The sequence below is a fragment of the Thermobia domestica genome, chromosome 1, assembly GCF_964235325.1.
Source record: "Thermobia domestica chromosome 1, izTheDome1.hap1.1, whole genome shotgun sequence".
NCBI classification, from domain to species: Eukaryota; Metazoa; Arthropoda; class Insecta; order Zygentoma; family Lepismatidae; genus Thermobia; species Thermobia domestica.
The window spans coordinates 148,107,379-148,125,563 of NC_137454.1; the positions used below are offsets into that span (position 1 = coordinate 148,107,379).

General features: G+C 34.2%; 1 protein-coding gene across 1 annotated transcript in view; it reads left to right on the top strand.

The window, feature by feature from the left end:
• flr (actin-interacting protein 1 flr) overlaps nt 1–9,154 on the top strand; it is a 56,993-nt gene extending 47,839 nt beyond the window's left edge. Inside the window, exons 14-15 of the mRNA XM_081764331.1 lie at nt 5,198–5,307; nt 7,300–9,154. Coding sequence (XP_081620457.1) covers nt 5,198–5,307 — 110 coding nt within the window. The 3' untranslated portion in view covers nt 7,300–9,154. The remainder of the gene's footprint in view (nt 1–5,197; nt 5,308–7,299) is intronic.
• Nucleotides 9,155–18,185: the final 9,031 nt, after the last annotated feature.

An 18,185-nucleotide genomic window follows, 5' to 3' on the forward strand; every position in this document is an offset into this window, starting at 1 on the left:
GTTACATTTTTTTTCATAGAAAATAGTAGGGCCGCGGTAACTCAGTGGTAGATCGTTCACCTATGGTGCTTGGGGTCCCGGATTCGATCCCAGCCCCCGCCAAGTGAACTTGGTGGTGGACAAACACCGTGTGCGTGGGTTTTTTCGGGGTTCTCCCGTTTCCTCCCACTTTCTTCATTCCACCATTTCATTCATCACTCATCATCACCGTCTCCTTTAGCCTAACCGGCATAACCGTGGGACGTAAAACTCAAAGATTTCATTTCATTTTCATAGAAAATAGTTTTCTTTTGTATTATGTATCAAAATAAAAACAAGAATGTAAATCACAATTTATAACATCCATCACAACTAATATTGAGAGTTTGTTCTGATGCTCTGCCCCTGAACCATTTTTAGTGAGCTAAGGTATTTGTTAAACACCATTTCAAGTATCTAGTTGAGGGAGAGATTGTAATTCGGTAACAATTTTGTGAATAGAAAGACTTTCGATAATAAAAGATAACGCAGAAGCCGCAAACGCATAATAGGTTCGAAGTTCTGCATAATAGTGCAGCCTATGACATAAATGAAGGTAATAGTAAAACTAGTGCCAGTGGTGATGAAACATGAGAAAACGTTTCTGTAGTGGTGAAAAGAGTAGCTGCGTAAAATTTGATTCAATGACGAACAGGACGAGACTAGATTTCAGTGGTTTCAGAGTACTGTAAATTCGGAAAGATAATAATAGTGAACTCGAGGCTACTTGTACGAGCAAGAAAAGAATATATATAAAAGTTGAGATTGCAGAAATAGAAGGAAAGGCTAAAGGAAATATAAGGAATTGGTACAAAAACATAAAGGAACCCAAAATAAAAAGCTATTAGTCAAAATTAAATGTGATGTCAGGAGTCAAGGCGAAGCATCCTAGCAGATCTTGAAAATGTTGTAAGTAGATGAAAACTTTATTTGTTTAGTTACATATACGAAAAGGGAGTAAAACAACAATAGTAAAACACATTGCAGACCATGAGTAGAGGAACGGTCCATCCTAGAGGTTGTATCGGTTAAGAAAAGAAGTTAAATCTGGAACTCCTTCTACTTCCGCTGAACTACTCATGCCTGGAGAACACGTTATTTAAAGAGATTCATCTACTGTTGTGCTGCCTGTGGTAGAAGAAGGGAATTCCTAAGGAATTGAGAGAATCGGTAGTTGTCCCTATATTTAAGACAGACGACGAAGCGAACCGATATCGAGAAATATCCATTATCACCAGCTTGCTACAATACTATGTTGAACGTTCTTGTTACACGGTTAATACCATATGCAGATAAAATTCTCAGATATTATCAATATAGCTTACATAATAGGCCAACATTGGACCAACTATTCATCAGATAGATAATAGAAAAAAGGTGGATATTTGATGATACAGTCTCCTAGATTTTAATAGGCTCTTGTACGGTATCTATTCGATTATAAGCCGACAGAAAATAAAATTTATTAGTTCAAGCATATAGAGCATAAGGAATACATTTTCTTGTGGAATGCTAATGAATTCTGCTAAATTAATGTGTTTTTATGTAAAGAAATAGTTTATTTTTTCGTGTGAGTACTTGAAAAGTCTGGTAAATCCAAACACGAGCATTGCCCAATTTGCATTTCTTTCTCCACTAATAATGAAATCCACTACGATTACAAAAAAATCCACTGACTTGGCAACACTGAATCTACAAGACGGCAAAAATTTACTTCTGACGGTTTCTGGCGATGTTCCTCGGAACTTTTTCCTATTGCGTCGGTAAAGGGGTGTCGTCTGCTTTACCCATAATTGGGAAAATTAATGAAAAATTTAACAGATTGTAGTTAAAAGTTAAGGGTCTGAAGCAATGATTGATTAAATTAAAAATTAATGTCGGAAAACAATAACGGAATAGGGTTGCGAGTCCCACCGATCCATCAAGCAATGTCTGGATTTTTATTGATAAACCACATCCTCAGAAATTATTAAGGAACCATATCTTTGATAAAGTAGTTCCATTTGCAAATATTGTCATAATGAAAGCAATAACGCAACCCATTTTAGATAAAAATTACGGTGAACTGGACTTTCCGTTCTCCATATCAGATTTAGTTTTATATGGACAGTTGTTTTCTCAAGAAGCAAATGCAGGCTTAGAATATTTTCTAGCTGCTAAATTTTTCAAATTAACAAATACCTAGGTAATTGGTTTGATGTAATGAACTTAAATGTGACAGGAAAATTGCGTTGGTAAACTGAAAAGTATTTTCGATGTACGAGATATCTCGAATTCCAGAGAAATTCTCTTTGTACTTGTCCACAGAAACCTACTACCGTTCCAGCAATATATCATACAGTCATCAAATGTGCTTCTTGGTCAATCGGGTGAGATGAGGGAGCAGGAATATGTATGTTTCCTTATGACAGTAAAGTTGAACCAAAATATTTTAGTAAATTTCGCTCTCCCTTAAAATAAAAGACAGATAAACAAATCAGTGTAATGAGGTTACAATGATCAATCAGTATATCGAGAGACTGAACGGGGAGAGTCATGTCATTGAACATGATAGTAATAGTATTGCAAGTACAGTGGTTTCTAGTTTCATTAACCAAATTTTTTAAGTAAGACGACAATGACTCAGATCAAATACGTATGCCTAGTGTTGCCCCCGAGACAATGAGTGTATTTTCAAATTCAAGACGAAACGAAAAAATTCTCGAGTCCCATGGACAAAACACTAGTTCTACCAAGTCTTGAGTCTGGACGAGATCTCAAACACTGTTTTAGTTGTACTTGATTCATAGTAGAAAACTATAAACTGGTAAAGTGATTGTGTAAACACAATGAAGGGCATTTTCAACGTTTAAAGATATTCAGGTCATTACACAATATACTTCAATAATAAATATGGTATAAGGTAATATGGTATCCACCCTTCATGCACTTCTCATGACGCGAAAGGATCCTAATAACTTTTAGATGAAATTGAGAAAAAAATTCTCAAGGTATTCCTGTTTCCTCCCACATTCTCATTTCACTAATTTTTCCATTATCATTCACTTGTCTTAATCATCAGTCTCCCTTAGCCTAAAGGACATAATGGTGGGAAGTCACACTGAAAGATTAATTTTTTAAGGCCTTCCCCGCTAGTCTAGTAGGTAGCACCACGTGTTCCTCGTGGGAAGAGCACAAAAGTTTAATTTTACAGTCATTCACTTTCTGTAAACATCAGTCTCCTTTAGCCTAAAGGACATAAGCGAGGGACGATAAAGTAACAGAAAAATAAATTTCATTTTTTTAGTACTGTAATAGCATTAATATGAAAATTTTGGAAAGTAGCGATTTTAATACTTATAAAATAATATTAAATAACGTAATAGTTGTTTTAAAGGCCTTTCCCAACAACAGAACAGAGTTCCATGTTTTTCGTTAATATATTAACCGTATTTCCTGTTGTATACACAATTGCCCCTTACCATCATCAAATGATGATAGTTTCCCAAATACGGAGCTTTTGTCGTTTTAGAGCTTGAATTGCTTCTCTTTGGCTATCTGATAAAGCAAGACAACCGCCAATATTAGAATTATGGAGACACATCAGTAAATTCCATACATCGTGTCCTTTTCATATCGTTTTATCCTTTTAGCATCCGACAATATTATTTGTATTCCACTTCACTCAAAGACACACTTTATATTACCCCTGCTGTTTTTTCTTTAACTAGAGGTAGCAGTTTGAGATTGTGAACAAGGTTTTAAAATGTGATAGCTGCACTGCAAAGAAACAGACAAAAAATAGGGCGTGATTAAATTCTTTGAACTCCGTCACCAATAACAGATTATGACCACTAAAAACCTTCCTTGTTCGGCAGTCTTTGGCGTGTCCAATGAAGAACTATTAAGGCAGTTAATTTACAGTTCTCTGTAGAAAAGGGACATTAATGCAGACTTCGAGGCAAATTGAGGTCAAAATGTTTACTTTGGAAAACCTGCAAATTACAGCAGTGGAAACCCTCATGAAGAGTTCGAAACACACCGTAAATAAAATATAATATAAATTTCATACGCACTTTGAGAAGAAAAAACTATTAATTTCATAATTGTTAACGATTTTTTTAACCGGTATAAATTTAAAATTAACAAAAACCTTAATTAATTTAATCGTTAACTTTTTAATGGATTAATTACAAGTCTGACTTTAGCGACTATGTTAACAATGCCGATTCTAACCCGAGAGACATTTTTGAACAAACGAAAAAAAAAAAAAAAAAAAAAAAAAAAAGTTGCTTTTAGTCGGGTAGGTACGGTGCTGGGATTTATCGGAGATGTCTTATACTTAAGTAAATGAAAGATAGCAACACAAGCACTGGTACAAACTTCTTGTACTCACGGGCGATATAACCTTGATAGCGCACAATATACAGTAAGTGCCTGAAAACACATCTTTTTTGTACAGAAATGAGGTAGCGGTAGTAAACGAATCAACCCTCGTAAAAGTAAGATTTGATTTTTTTGGCGTATATATATATATATATATATATATATATATATATATATATATATATATATATATATATATGATACTAGCAGCGTTCACCCCGCTTCGCTGCGGTCACCCCGGAACGCAATAAACTTTGTTACTTAGATAATTTTTACTTTTTCGCTTTCAAGTGATATGATAAAAACCATAGAAGATTGCAGTAAATCTTAACATTATATCGCCTGTCATTTATGTTAACCCGCCCCGCTTCGCTGCGGTCATCCCGGTGCTGGCATATTGTAAAAGTGTCTGTAAAAATAAGCAAATCAATTAAAAAATTTTAAACAGAAGATTCAAGCTATTTTCCGCTGTATATCGCCTGTCATTTATGTTAACCCGCCGAGTGACACGGTCATGCGGGTTGCATATAAATACGTTTATTTTTACCTATGATGAACTAATAACAAAGGATTTGTACGTTATGGACACTTGAATGGTCAATTATCTCAAGACACTGGTAATTAAAAATTAAAGTGATATGATTAAAACCATCTAGGGTCCAAATCCTAATAACCCCCCAAAAATGAAAGAAATTGGTTCAGCCGTATTAGCGTGATGAGCGGACAAAGGATTTTGTACGTTCTCTTTTATATATATAGATGTATGTATGTGTAAAGTTATAGCTTTAGTTTCTAAACGTTTTTACTTTTCTAGACGCCCACCCACAAAGTCAAATCACGAGACTAGTCTGGTTGGATAACAATACTTTGGTTTCAGTGGGACAAGACTGCAATACCAAGATATGGACTATTCAAACTATTTAAGTAAGTATCAAAAATAGATAAATGTATAGATCGTAGTTAACACAAAATTAAAGATAGACTTGGTGAAATAATAATAATAATTACCACTACATTATTATTATTATTATTATTATTATTATTATTATTATTATTATTATTATTATTATTATTATTATTATTCTAAGTTTTAAGTTCCCGACCTATTGTAGTTTGATCAGTTATCACGTATGTCACTCGGTATTTTGATCGGATCACAATTTTAATCCCAATTTCTATTTAAAACTTAGGCATTCCTATGTATGTTCGTGTGTTTGCATGTAATCTTGTAAACTATGGAACCCTGTGATGAGACTGAACTTTTTCATTGTCCAGAGATCTTGAAGGCATGCCGATAGCCGTATTAATGAAACATTTATGCAGTCACTGACAATTGTAAACAAGTTAGTTTTTATTTAATATATACAGATACGTAACGATTTAATGGAAACCACTAATACAAAGTGCGGCTTACCAGGTTAATATGGACGGACTCAGGGTAAAAGGTAACAAGTCACTTTTTTCAATTTTCGGTTTTTAACACAGAGTTGTAGTATTTTAAATGGCGCTTTTTTTGTATGAAAAGCCCTATGAAAAAGTGACCAAAAACAAGTACAAGGGACGTGCAAAAGGGAATAATTAAGCTACAATGGAATCCACACTGGGTAAAAGGGAATAAGATGACTCTCCTGAAAAATGAATAAAAATTACTTGTTACCTTTTACCCTGAGTCCGTCCATATGGCGTTGGATCATCTTTCGACCGCCGTGAAATGGTCATAGAGGTGGTGAATGGTAGGAAATGGAATAACATTCCGCGTGCAGAGAATGATTCAGTTCCATGCGAGAGGATAGAGACAGAAATCCTAGCTTGAAAACTGACATCTAGTTAAGACCGCTCGAGAAATTATGTTGGAACTTCTATAATAGCATAAACTCTAGATCCGTGTTTCAGAATCGCACAGTGCCAGCAGCAAGAAATTTTAAAAGATGAGGCAACGTATCGGAAGGAATTCCAGCAACAGGTAGAACATATACTAATTTGTGTATGTTAAGGAATTTGGTTTACCAAAATTCCTATATCCCTATTTGTCCGTCTGTTCGTCCATCCGGGAGACAAGAAATCTCAAATGTTACTTGATGGATCGCCATCAATTTTAGTTGTAATGTATAGGGTCAGAAGAGTAGATCTTTTCATTCCATATTTTCTTCCAATATAATATAGTTTTAATATATCGTATTTACCTTAGTATAAACATCACCTCCCTTTTTTTCTTTCAAAATGTAGTACATACAAAAATTCCGTGTGGGGTGGGTGAGGGGCTTATAATCGAATAATGCGTTTTTCAGACGAGTGGTAAAGATCAGTAGATGAATATTAATACAGTAACAAACTATTTGGGAATTTGACTACGTAAATTTTAGTTGTCCATTGTGTTGTAATGTTATTTTATTTATATATTATAAAAAGTAGAAAAAGTTTTAAGTTAAGAAAAGTCATATTTCCGTCTTGAATGTAGGTTTTCTATAAACAACACAGTGAAGTATAAATTCTTTTGGTTATAGGAAATATCACTATTGAAAATCACATTTTTAAACTGTCTCTACTTTTTATAATATAAAAATAACGATGCAGTGTAATTTTTAAGTTCAAAACTATGCATGTAAATTCACGTATAGTATTTCTGGAATAGAGATGCTACTGGTAACTCTACCTGGAAAGATACTTCTAACAAATTACTGGTTTGCAGCCGTGAGCCATGAATTTGGTAGTTGTATGCATTTTCTTATTAGAGGGTGCTTGTATCCGCATAGTAAAAGATTTAAAAAATGGACACAATTTTTTAGGAGGACACATATTCGAGTAAATATGGTGTTACATTATAAAACGTACTTCTCTTATGCATTGTTTATAATTTTATCATCAGATTTGTGTTCTCTAATCAGTTTTTTTTTTTTTTCTATGTTCCATGTGAAGATAAACAAATATGGTGGAGCCGTAATTCCAGGGTAATTAATTAAATCACAACCAACCATCTGAGGTCCACATGCTTCTATAGGCTAACACTGCCAATGGGACGATTAAAAAGGGAAACCGTAACATGAAGTGTTTTTATTAGCTGATCGTGACAACTATGTATTGAAATTGAACGGACTGTGCCTTGGTTTAAATGCTATCAAGGGAAACCAGAATTTAAACTTCTCTTGTTTCTAATTATCTGAAGTGATGTGATATACTAACAGTTTGCAGTGAATTCTGATTGAGGTAACATTCTCAAACCCTGACACATTTCTTATATGCTGTTGATTGTTAAGTAAATTTTCAGTCCACTATTGTGAATTTCAGTACTGTTGATTTTTCTATAGGGTTAAGGTGTATTTTGAATTCTAATCGTGTATTGTGGTTAATTACCATTATTAAGATTAAATAATTAATGCAATAAGCTCTTTTAAGTTACTTGAATAACTTCTAAAACTGGAATTCAAAAGTGAAGTTGTGTATGTGAATTCACAGTATAACGATTAGTTTTCGTGTAAAGAGTTGAATGTGGCCTTTTCTAAACAGTGATTTGCACTTGTAACAAATGTTAATTGGCATTGTTAATAAGGATGTGTTTATAGTGAAATATGAACATAAAATGTAATTATTTAGGCTTTCTTCTAAAACTTATTTTAATTTCCTGATAACTTTATCATTACAACTTCTTCGCAATTTTTTTGTATATTTTCTTGTATCAGTACTCTAGGCTATTTTTTTCCTCCTATCCATCTTCTGTCATGGCATTTTGATTCAATTAATAGGGAAAATATTTTTGTAAGAAACTGTAATTACGGTATTTTTTCTATAACTATAATAGAAGACAAACAAGAAAAGCTAAATGTGATATTGGTAATTTATGTTTCTTTACTATTTGTGTATTGGATATTCAGCAAAATGGTGCAAGACAATGTAAACCTTAATCAAATGTAAGGTAAAATATTATACATTTTTATTGATATAATTGTGCATTAATTTCAGAGCTGTGATATTGCAAAATACTAATTATCATCAGAAACAACAAGGGTTGAACCCCTATAAATTTGATTTTCAGCATGCACGTAATAACAAGAACAGAATCCTTGTATTTATAAGATAGATTTTTGGACGAAGTTAGATGAACGTATACAAAGAAAAGTAATGAACACCTGCCATATTTCAGGGTGATAGCTGTGGGAATTTATACCTATAATTTACGTATATGCATCTTGAATCATTAAATTCGTATTTTATTGATAGATTATTTCGTATTTACATATATTATATAGATATATATATGTACGTGTACACAAATTGCGCTGCACGAAAAGCTTAAGTTTATTTAGTATACTATAGGTATAAATGCACTGAAAACAATTTAAGAATGAATATATATTTTCCCCATGTCATATTTGTTCCTGTATTGTATTTTGCATTTACCATGAGCATCGTATTAGGTAAATGGCTAGAATTGAAATCTGTACGTAGTATTTTTGGGAGTAAATGGTGTTTATTTATTGAAACACGTCTCCTCCATAATGGAGAATACGAAGTCAAGATTTTTTTCTACAAATGAAAGATATTTTATACTTGATGGATTGCTAGAGCTTCTATAATTATTATAGAATTTGGAATTAGATTTTTATATGTATATATATGTTTCCTCTGTATGTATTTTGAAAACCAAAATACAATAATTTTATTTATAATTTCGTATTATGTGTACGCAGTAAATGGAGTTATTTAATTGGTTTAAAGATTTCTGTTGTATATGTACTGTTTGTGTGTGCTAATAAAAGGCAAGAATATTCTGAAATTTTTTTATGTAACCAAAACCTTTTCAGAAACTTTTTGCGATGTTAGCTAAACCATTTTTCTTCTTCTTCTTCTTCTTCTTCTTCTTATTATTATTATTATTATTATTATTATTATTATTATTATTATTATTATTATTATTATTATTATACGTCAATCGCATGAGGCTCCTTTCGTACTTGGTGCTGTTGTTCCGAGAAATGCCGAAGGTTTCAAGACTGTTAACTTGGTAGAGTGCTAGATTGTTCGGATGGTTATTTTTGTTGTAAGAAATTACTGGAAATAATGAATTCCGTTATATTTCACTTAAAAATGTCGAATAGCAACAACCAAGTTATAGTCAGATCAGTTCTGGTTGTAGAAAGATTTGTGTGTTCGGAATACTTTGTACGATTTTTTTAAGACCCAATACCAGAATGGCGTGAAACATTCATTATCTGTTCGTGGTGTGTGTACAGTTTGTGCTAGTGTATACAGGGTGTCCAATATACAATGCAACCCGGAGTTTGGGGTAGTAGAACTTTTGAACCAGAAGCGATACACAAACAATGGTTATTCCAAAATGAAGCTTTGCTCATGCATATATTTTTAAACTAGGAAGCAACGATTGAAGTACACTAGGAACCACTCAGTGTTGCCAGACGTAACTGAAGGTGTAAATCAATTTTTTTGCAAAACATGTAAATTTACTCACAACTCATACGTATGGCTGTTCTATCGTTAACTTTCAGTTTGTTTAGTTGGAGCAGCTTGGAGACCATGGAACAGAAAAAAGAATTTTTCATTTCCACCCATAACTAATCGGATGAGATCTCTGTAAGAGGGAACTGGAAAAATCGTAGTTCAACACTCTGAATTGGCAACATTGCTTATGTTTCAGTGCATCAAAATGTGTGTTAAGGATCTGTCTACATTATGCAGTTCCTGAAAACAACGAAAAAGAAACTTTGAAATTATCATGATATAATATGAATCATTATTTCGGTAATTTTATTTATTTATTATTTTCAGTTGTCTAGCAACAAATAATTTATTTCTACAATAAAGCTACCGGCCCATCCGGACCGGCAGCAGTGGAGGAAAATTTGTCACTTCAGACGCCAACACTGCGTCTTCAGCGACTTCATATGCAAAGTGATATTGTATTCCTGACGTGCTTTGTATATGTCTGTTATCAAACCTAAAGAATATATTTCACATGTTGCGAAACTTCAGTGTACAACAGGTAGCCAGTCCAATTGTAGTTATAGCATAGAGCAGCGTTAGTTCAATTGGGTTCGATTCGTACGTAACGTAGTATTTGTCTTTGGTAGCTAGTGTATAAAATAAATTCTTTCTCTTCTTCTCGCTATATAGAAGTTTTATTTGTGGGGTGTATTGTTTCTGTAATAGAAATCCTGATACAGTTGAAGATAACCGCGATTTAATTTAGTTTATACAATTCTGGTCAAATGTTAACACACAAATGATAGTAGGGAGTCACATAAAGCAGCGCCACAATCCCAAGAAAATATGTGAGACTACTTTTCCATTCCAAGTGTTTTCGCTGTTTGAAACGAATATATTAGTTAATAATGGAAAGCAAAGAGGCTTCCAATTTCGTTATCGTACCTTTTCGATGTTGATCACCGCCTTGTTGTTTCGATGTTCTCCATTCATTTATAGTCTTCTTGCGTTTGTATGATTTCAACATACAAGACTTACAATAATTAAATTTCTTCAATGTATCTACTCTGATTCATTGAATTAATTTTGTTGTGTGTGTCAAGTAAAGATTTGTAAATGATTTGCATTTTAGCTAGTCGTAAACTCAGCTAAAGCGATATCAGGGTGGCGACAAACCTGGATAATCGGGAAAAGAAAGGAAATTTGAGAAGACCAGGAATAGTCAGAAAATTTTGAAGAATGATATTTAATAAACATTTAAAATTAAAATTCTAAGGTGATTTCAGATGCGGTTGAGTGCTTTATTTTATTTATTTATTTATTTATTTATTTATTTATTGTCAACTTCAAACTTTTTTCACTAACAATCTGTAACAAACATCTTTTGCAGCTGTGCTCATTCTTTTTTGCTTGTGCAGTGGAATATCGAATTGGTGAATTGTCCACAAAATACAGTTTGATCAACCATCCAATGGTAAATTCATTTTGGATGCTTGCATAATTCAACCTTTTCTCAGTTTCCGTTTCCACTAGTTTAGGTTTTATCGGAGTCTCCTGTCCTGTATTAGAGTACGTTTGTTTTATCTTGGCACGCTTCCCGCCTAAAGGACGGATCTGTCTGCAACGCGTTGCCACGCCACGCCACTCACAAATCAGTGTAACACACTTGTTCTCGTGTGGCAACTAAGCACATCACCTACACGACAAAACTAATGACATCTATTGGATTAAAACACTCACGTGAGTGCTAGCAGTTGGCGGGAAGTGTGCCAAGATAAAACACGTACTCTAAGTGAAGCGAAAGTAGCTAAGTAGTAGTAGTAGCTTAGTAGTAGTAGTAGTAGTAGTAAAGTAGCAAGTGAAAGGATATTGGAATATGATTACTCATATTCGAGCTTCTATGTTTTTATTGCAGTGAATTTTAGTTAGCCAAGAGGTTTATTTCGGAAATGCGTATGAGTTTACGAAAACTGCTGATACAGTTGCACATCAGAGTATGCATTGGTTCAATATTCAGTGGATTGCCGGACTAATTTCATCGGACTCTTGATCTTTAAATGTTTGATGTGTGATCGTACCAAAATGTACTTTTTACTTTGTGCTTATAATGCAATATTTATTAATTGTTACACATTTAAAGCTACATGTTTAATCAATTTCCAGAATGATACGTCTATTACTGCTCGGCGAGTCATTGATATTTATCCCTATCTTCTGTATATTCAAGGTGTTATGAAGGGTAAGAAAGTTCCCAGTTCTTCCAGCCGTCAATGTGTCAGGTATGTTGGAAGATAGTGCTTATTCCTAAACCCACATTTTTTTAAACCACTTGCTTTAGCAAAAGAACCTTTCCTAAGTTTTAAACTGACGCTACTCGACTCGGTTCATTTCTTTATAGGATATAATAATAGGGAAAAAATGTTGCAAAAGTTTATGAAATCAGAAGCTTTTAGTTCTTCGAAAGCATACATATGAATTAGATGTGAAGGATAATGAAAATCTTTACATAAAAAAATCTTAACATTGGTTTTTCCTACAAATACTGCCTTTAAGAAATGCCAACCAGTAATGGGTTTGGACATTTTGGATTTTCGCCGAAATCGCAGAAAGTCTACAGAAATTTGTTCTTAAACTTTCGGGTAAGTCGGCTTTAAATTATAAATTGATTCGAGTTCTTTCGTGTTTGGATCTTTATGGTTGTGCAGGATCTGAAGTTAGTGATTCTCATTGTCTTTTTTTTTTTTTTTTTTTTTTTTTCTGAACTAATTGAAAATAAGAGGGTAGATGGAGTTGTGAAGTAGTTCGGAGAGTTTTATTCGAATTCAAATTGCAAAACGATTATGAATCAGTAGTTGAGAACTAGCCAGCGATTGGATGACTTTTAACTAAATTTGAATTCTTCATACCAGAGGCGGATCCAGGGGGGCAATCGTCTCCCCCCCCCCCAGAAGAGGAAACTTTCTTACCGTCAAATGGGGTGAATAGAAACAAAACTCCCAGATTAGTTTTGGATTTATCTGGACGATAAATTAATCAAGAAAACTGAAATTTCTTAACATAGTCTTATACGGCTAAAGTGTCCAGGGCAGAGACAAAATGTTTTACTGAGTTGGGAACACTGAGGTAGACGGCAGTAGCATTAATGTGTTACTGAAATCTTACACGGTATTTTAGCGCTCCTTAAACTTTCTTGGTAACTATGACATTTTCATATTTGTTGCATTTGAACATATGCCTATTTTGTAGTTTGTTGTTTCATTTACTGACGTTCATAGTAAAAGTTTTCCTTTTGTAAATTATTTTTAATCAAAATTTAACTTTACTGGGTTATTGTTATGATTTTTAATTAGTGGGGTGAATAGAAACACTTCTTGTGAAATTCTTGAAATTCCTCAAGGAGTGGAAAATTATTGAGGAGCAGAAAAAAGGACCTGATAGGAATGTATCAACCATCTCTAAGAACAAATTTCCAAGTCTTCTGAAAAAAAAAAAGTGTGAAACTGAAGGAGGAAAATATCAGGGCTGGATTTGAAAAGTGTGGAATTTTTCCCCTTTGTCGAGACCAAATACTGAGGATGTTGCCAAAAAAAGACAATGAACGAGAAGAAACAGAACAGCAAAAGTCATCTCAGACTGTAAACCGTTCCCTTATGGATCTTCTCAGGAGCATGAGAGAAGATGAAAAAATTAAATAAGGGAAGAAGAGAGTACGAATAGATGTTTCTGGTAAGAGTTGTGGTTTGTTTTCTGAAAATGATACATTTTCATCAAATCACAACGAAACTCAACCTACCTTTGTATTGTCGGAAGATTAGAAAGACAACACTCCAGAAGACAACATTCCAGACGATCACGAACTAGATGATGGTTTTCTAAAGCTGGTGATTTTGCTGTGGTAAAATGAGAAGCTAAAACTCGATGAGACTATTCAGCACCCAAGTGCGAAAATGGGAACATGATGCATATGTGGGAGTGTTTTATAAGAGAGCACATAAACAATGAAATTTTCAGAACGAAACTGTTGGGTTTTATTAGGAGTTCGTCAGCACGCTTTAAGTATATGATAACTTTCGGGCCCCTTCGTGGCTAAGCGGTTAGCGTACGCGCCTTTGGCGTGGGAGACCCGGGTTCGATTCCCGGTGGGAGCTCATGTAGTTCTGATTCTACGTTAATCAGTAGGTCCACGTCTCATATAGTCTCGCTGCTGAACGGGACGTAAACCTCAAAATCAACTCAACTCATGATAAGTTTCCCTGATGATTTCAGTGGTTGAAATCTTATTCAAATATCATCAAAACTATATGATCGTTTATACCTATATTGTGCATTGTATTGTTTTATAAGTTTGTAACTTATGTAATACTGGTCTTATTGAACTAATATCTTGCAGGTATCAAATAAATAGTTCGTTTCAACAAATACGCTGTTTCTTTTTTACCTTTCCAATAGTATAAAAGAAACAACAATGAAAATAAAGTAATTGTTTCTATTCACCCCATGGGTAGAGGTGATTAGAAACATTAAGAAAAATCAAGGTGAAGAAAAGTGTAGTTGATAAATTAATATGACGTTTACTGAAATTCATTAGCATATTAAGACCTTTCTTTTGGAATAATCTGATACGCGAAATCTTTAACATTACCAGACTTATATTCTCATATAGCCAAAAATGTGTTTCTATTCACCCCATTTGACGGTATTTTATATATAAATAAAACCCATCCCAGAGTTTGGAGCAGGGGCGTCATTTCAGACTTCGCTTGAGGGGGGCAAGAGCACCATCGACATTAGCCTTTCACATTTTGTACTAGTATATTAGTAGACATCGATTAAAGCATATGTATTCTTCAAACCCTTGGGGGGGGCAATTGCCCCCTCCTGCCCTCCCTAAATGACGCCTCTGGTTTGGAGCTCTTAAAAGTAGCTCTAACTAGCAGTATTACAATCCCCAGAAGTCCGTCCTGGATCCGCCCCTGCTTCATACTGCATTAATTTAAGAGATGTTAAAGTAGTCTTCATTTCTGTTATGAAAATTCAAATCTAGAAACAGGATCAATCCGTGCGCAATGTATAGCAGGTAATTTAAAAGTACAAACTTTAGCAGCATGCATTATTGTGTGCTAAACAGCTGTTTCAGATAACTTTGAGAAAATATCTGTAAGGAAATCCAGAATTCATTATGCACTAAATGCTCGTGCTCGTTTTGCAGAAGCAACCAATATTATTATTATTATTATTATTATATGATAAATATGCAGTGCATTCTTAACGAATATCTTGATCTTACGCAAATATTGTCTGTTTTCACAAGCATTATTACAACACAAGAATGGAAGACAATAATTCTAATAAACATGCATTCTATGAGTTTTCTTCGTGTACATTTGAGATATCCAAAACGTTAATATATTCTCTTTCTCTCTCTCTCTCTCTCTCTCTCTCTCACTCACTCACTCTCTGTGTATGTGTCTGTCTCTCCGTTCGCTTCTTTCGTCTCGTCTGTTTACACAGTGGAAGAAACATACTATTTGAATTCACGAGAAGTATTAAAGAAGAGTCAATCTTGTGCCAGTTCCGAACCAGATATCTCTGCGTTTGAACGTCACGACGCAACTGACTGTACTACTAGTGACTTGTTAGAGGGGTAGGTTTGAAATACTATTTATTATGTTACCAAAGTATTTGGCTTAGGTGAGAAAGCAATAACATTATTATTATTATTATTATAGCTTAGTGATTTCAGTGCAAACATATTTTGCTACGCCGTTGAAGCCATGCTTATGTGTATAGAGATCAATTCATTGAATTTTGTTTTTAATACTGTACCGAAAAGAATTTGCAGTTTTTTTAACTTTGTTTTGTTTGTTTTGTAATGAATTGCAAAGCAGTACGTTAACATTTGTCATGTTGGCATGCTGACAGAAAAGAATTGTAATCCTACGAGTAGTCATCCTGTGTAATTGTTCACCTTTACCAGCTACAAATCTAATTCATCGTATTCATTGTGCGTACTGTCATGCGTGGAGAAAGTAAGAATCAACAACTCTCATGCATTGTCATAAGAAACCACAATGCTTAAGTCTAGTAGAATTAAAAAAAAAAAAAACTGGATTCGAATTAGGGATGGCCAATTCCGGAATTTTTACTTTCCGGAATCCGGAAAGTAAAATCGGAAAATTCCGGAATTCAGAAAAAATCCGGAATTCGGAAAAAATCCGGAATTTAGAAAAATTCCGGAATTCAGAAAAATTCCGGAATTCGGAAAAATTATTTTTTCTTTTTGTAATCCTAAGAATTTTGTTCAAACGCAAACGAACAAATTTCCTTTTTGTAATCCTAAGAATGTATGATGCAAGTTAAGCTGAAACTTACATCCTAAAGTATACACTACTCAATCTTCCCATGGTTAATGAGATGTAGTCCAAAAGTACGATGTACTTCTAATATTTAATTTTTGTTTTACTGGGATATTGTCCAGAGGTAAGACATATATCACACTGAGATAAACAACTTGACATAATGAAGATGTTATCATACGTAGTTTTCCAGAAAATCGTGAGAAACGAATTTTTATGAAGTTAAAATATGCGTCGCTTGTTGCCAGTGTGATGCAGTTGATAACTTTTATGCTGGAATAGTCTTATTATTATTATTATTAATCGTTTATGTACTGTAAAAGAAAAATGTGAACCGTTAAGTAGTAGATTTTATCTGTTGTTTTTTGATATCTTCTAACAGTAATAACAAACTGCTTGTAAATACGCAATGATTATCAAGGACAATGGCATATTAATGTAAGGACTACTCTGCAGACTAGCAATAAACAATAACAGATAAACAATAGTTGCAAAAAAAAAAAAAAAAGTAACTAACTTGGGCACGTCAGAATGTTCGCGAGAATATAGGGACGCATTGAGACTAGCAAAGAGCGTGGTATTATCATTACTCAAAGGGCCGTACGATGGAGGCATTAATGTTAATGGCACTAATGAGCACTTACTTGCTCTAACGGTTAACCTAATTTTTGAGATGATTCTTAGAAGTGGGCGTGTTGGCATGCAGTTAGAAGACCTATATCCATTATTTAAAAAGCACACGTTATCTGTGGAGTACTAACGATTTGCGTCACTATCGAACACTAACGTAGCACTAGCGACGTTTAAAGTCGAAATTGGAGTCTGACATAAGTGGCTTGTCAACTTCATGGACATTATATTTTCCTTGAATGAGAGAATTTTGCGCCCTACCACAAAAATAGGAAAAAAATGCGCTCGCAATATATTTGCACTGGGATGTTTGCGCCCTACCCCAAAAAGAGGGGAAAATGCGCCGGCTATATATTTGCACTGGGATGTTAGCGCCCTACAATTCAACTTATTTTTGTATTGTGTAAAGTAACTTCCACTCACACTTGAACTAGGCTTGCCTCTCATCGTCTCAGTGAGTTACTCCATCCGTTACAATATTCCGAACAAATGAAAAAAATACAATTTTAGTTCACTAAAGGGCAATCCATACAAATACAATTTTTCATTATACTACAAAATTTACAATAAAAGTATAAATGACTGATATATAATTATTTATTAATATAATCAAAGAGTATAATTTAATCTACAAAAGGCTGTTTGGCTCTACCCAGATATCTCTGTTCAGAATCCTTGCGAGTTGTTTGGTTTTTCAGGACACAAAATATAGAAAAGAAAATGTAAAGTGAATGTAAAATCAGTTCAGTAATATTATCAAGAAAACTATGTACAGTGTGTTTACTTGCTGGAATTCAAACACACAATTGCGTTCAGTCGTTCTTTCAGAAAAAAATGTTCCGGGGGGCACACTTAGTATTCCGGAGGGGGGTCACTGCTGGTACTATTCTATTTATTATTATATTATAGACGTATTATTTTGGTCTCCTCCGAGGGGGCACTCTGAGAGCTCTGGGGAGGCCAGTGTTCCCCCAAAATCATCTCTGGAAGAAGCAGTGATTGCGTTGATCCGTTGTGTTCTTTTGGTTTATATTGAAGTTTATTCTCCCCTTATATAGCCACAATGAAAATAAATCACAAATGGCATGGTTGTGGGGGAGGATTGTTTATGCTGTAATGTCAGCCCCTCCGAGCAAATGCGGAAGCTCCAATAGGTTCTTTTATTTCGCAGGGCTCAAACTTCCCGGTGGAGGTACATCGCAGGCACAATTTTCCCTGTTCTTGAGGTAGGGCGCAAATTTCCCAGACGCAAAATTCTCGACACCGTTCGAATGACCTCGGAAGACTATATCTTTTTCAATACTTTTTTATATTCTTTTACTCGAGATTTCTTCATAGCTTCTTATTAAAATACTTACTAATATATCTTCACTTTATTGT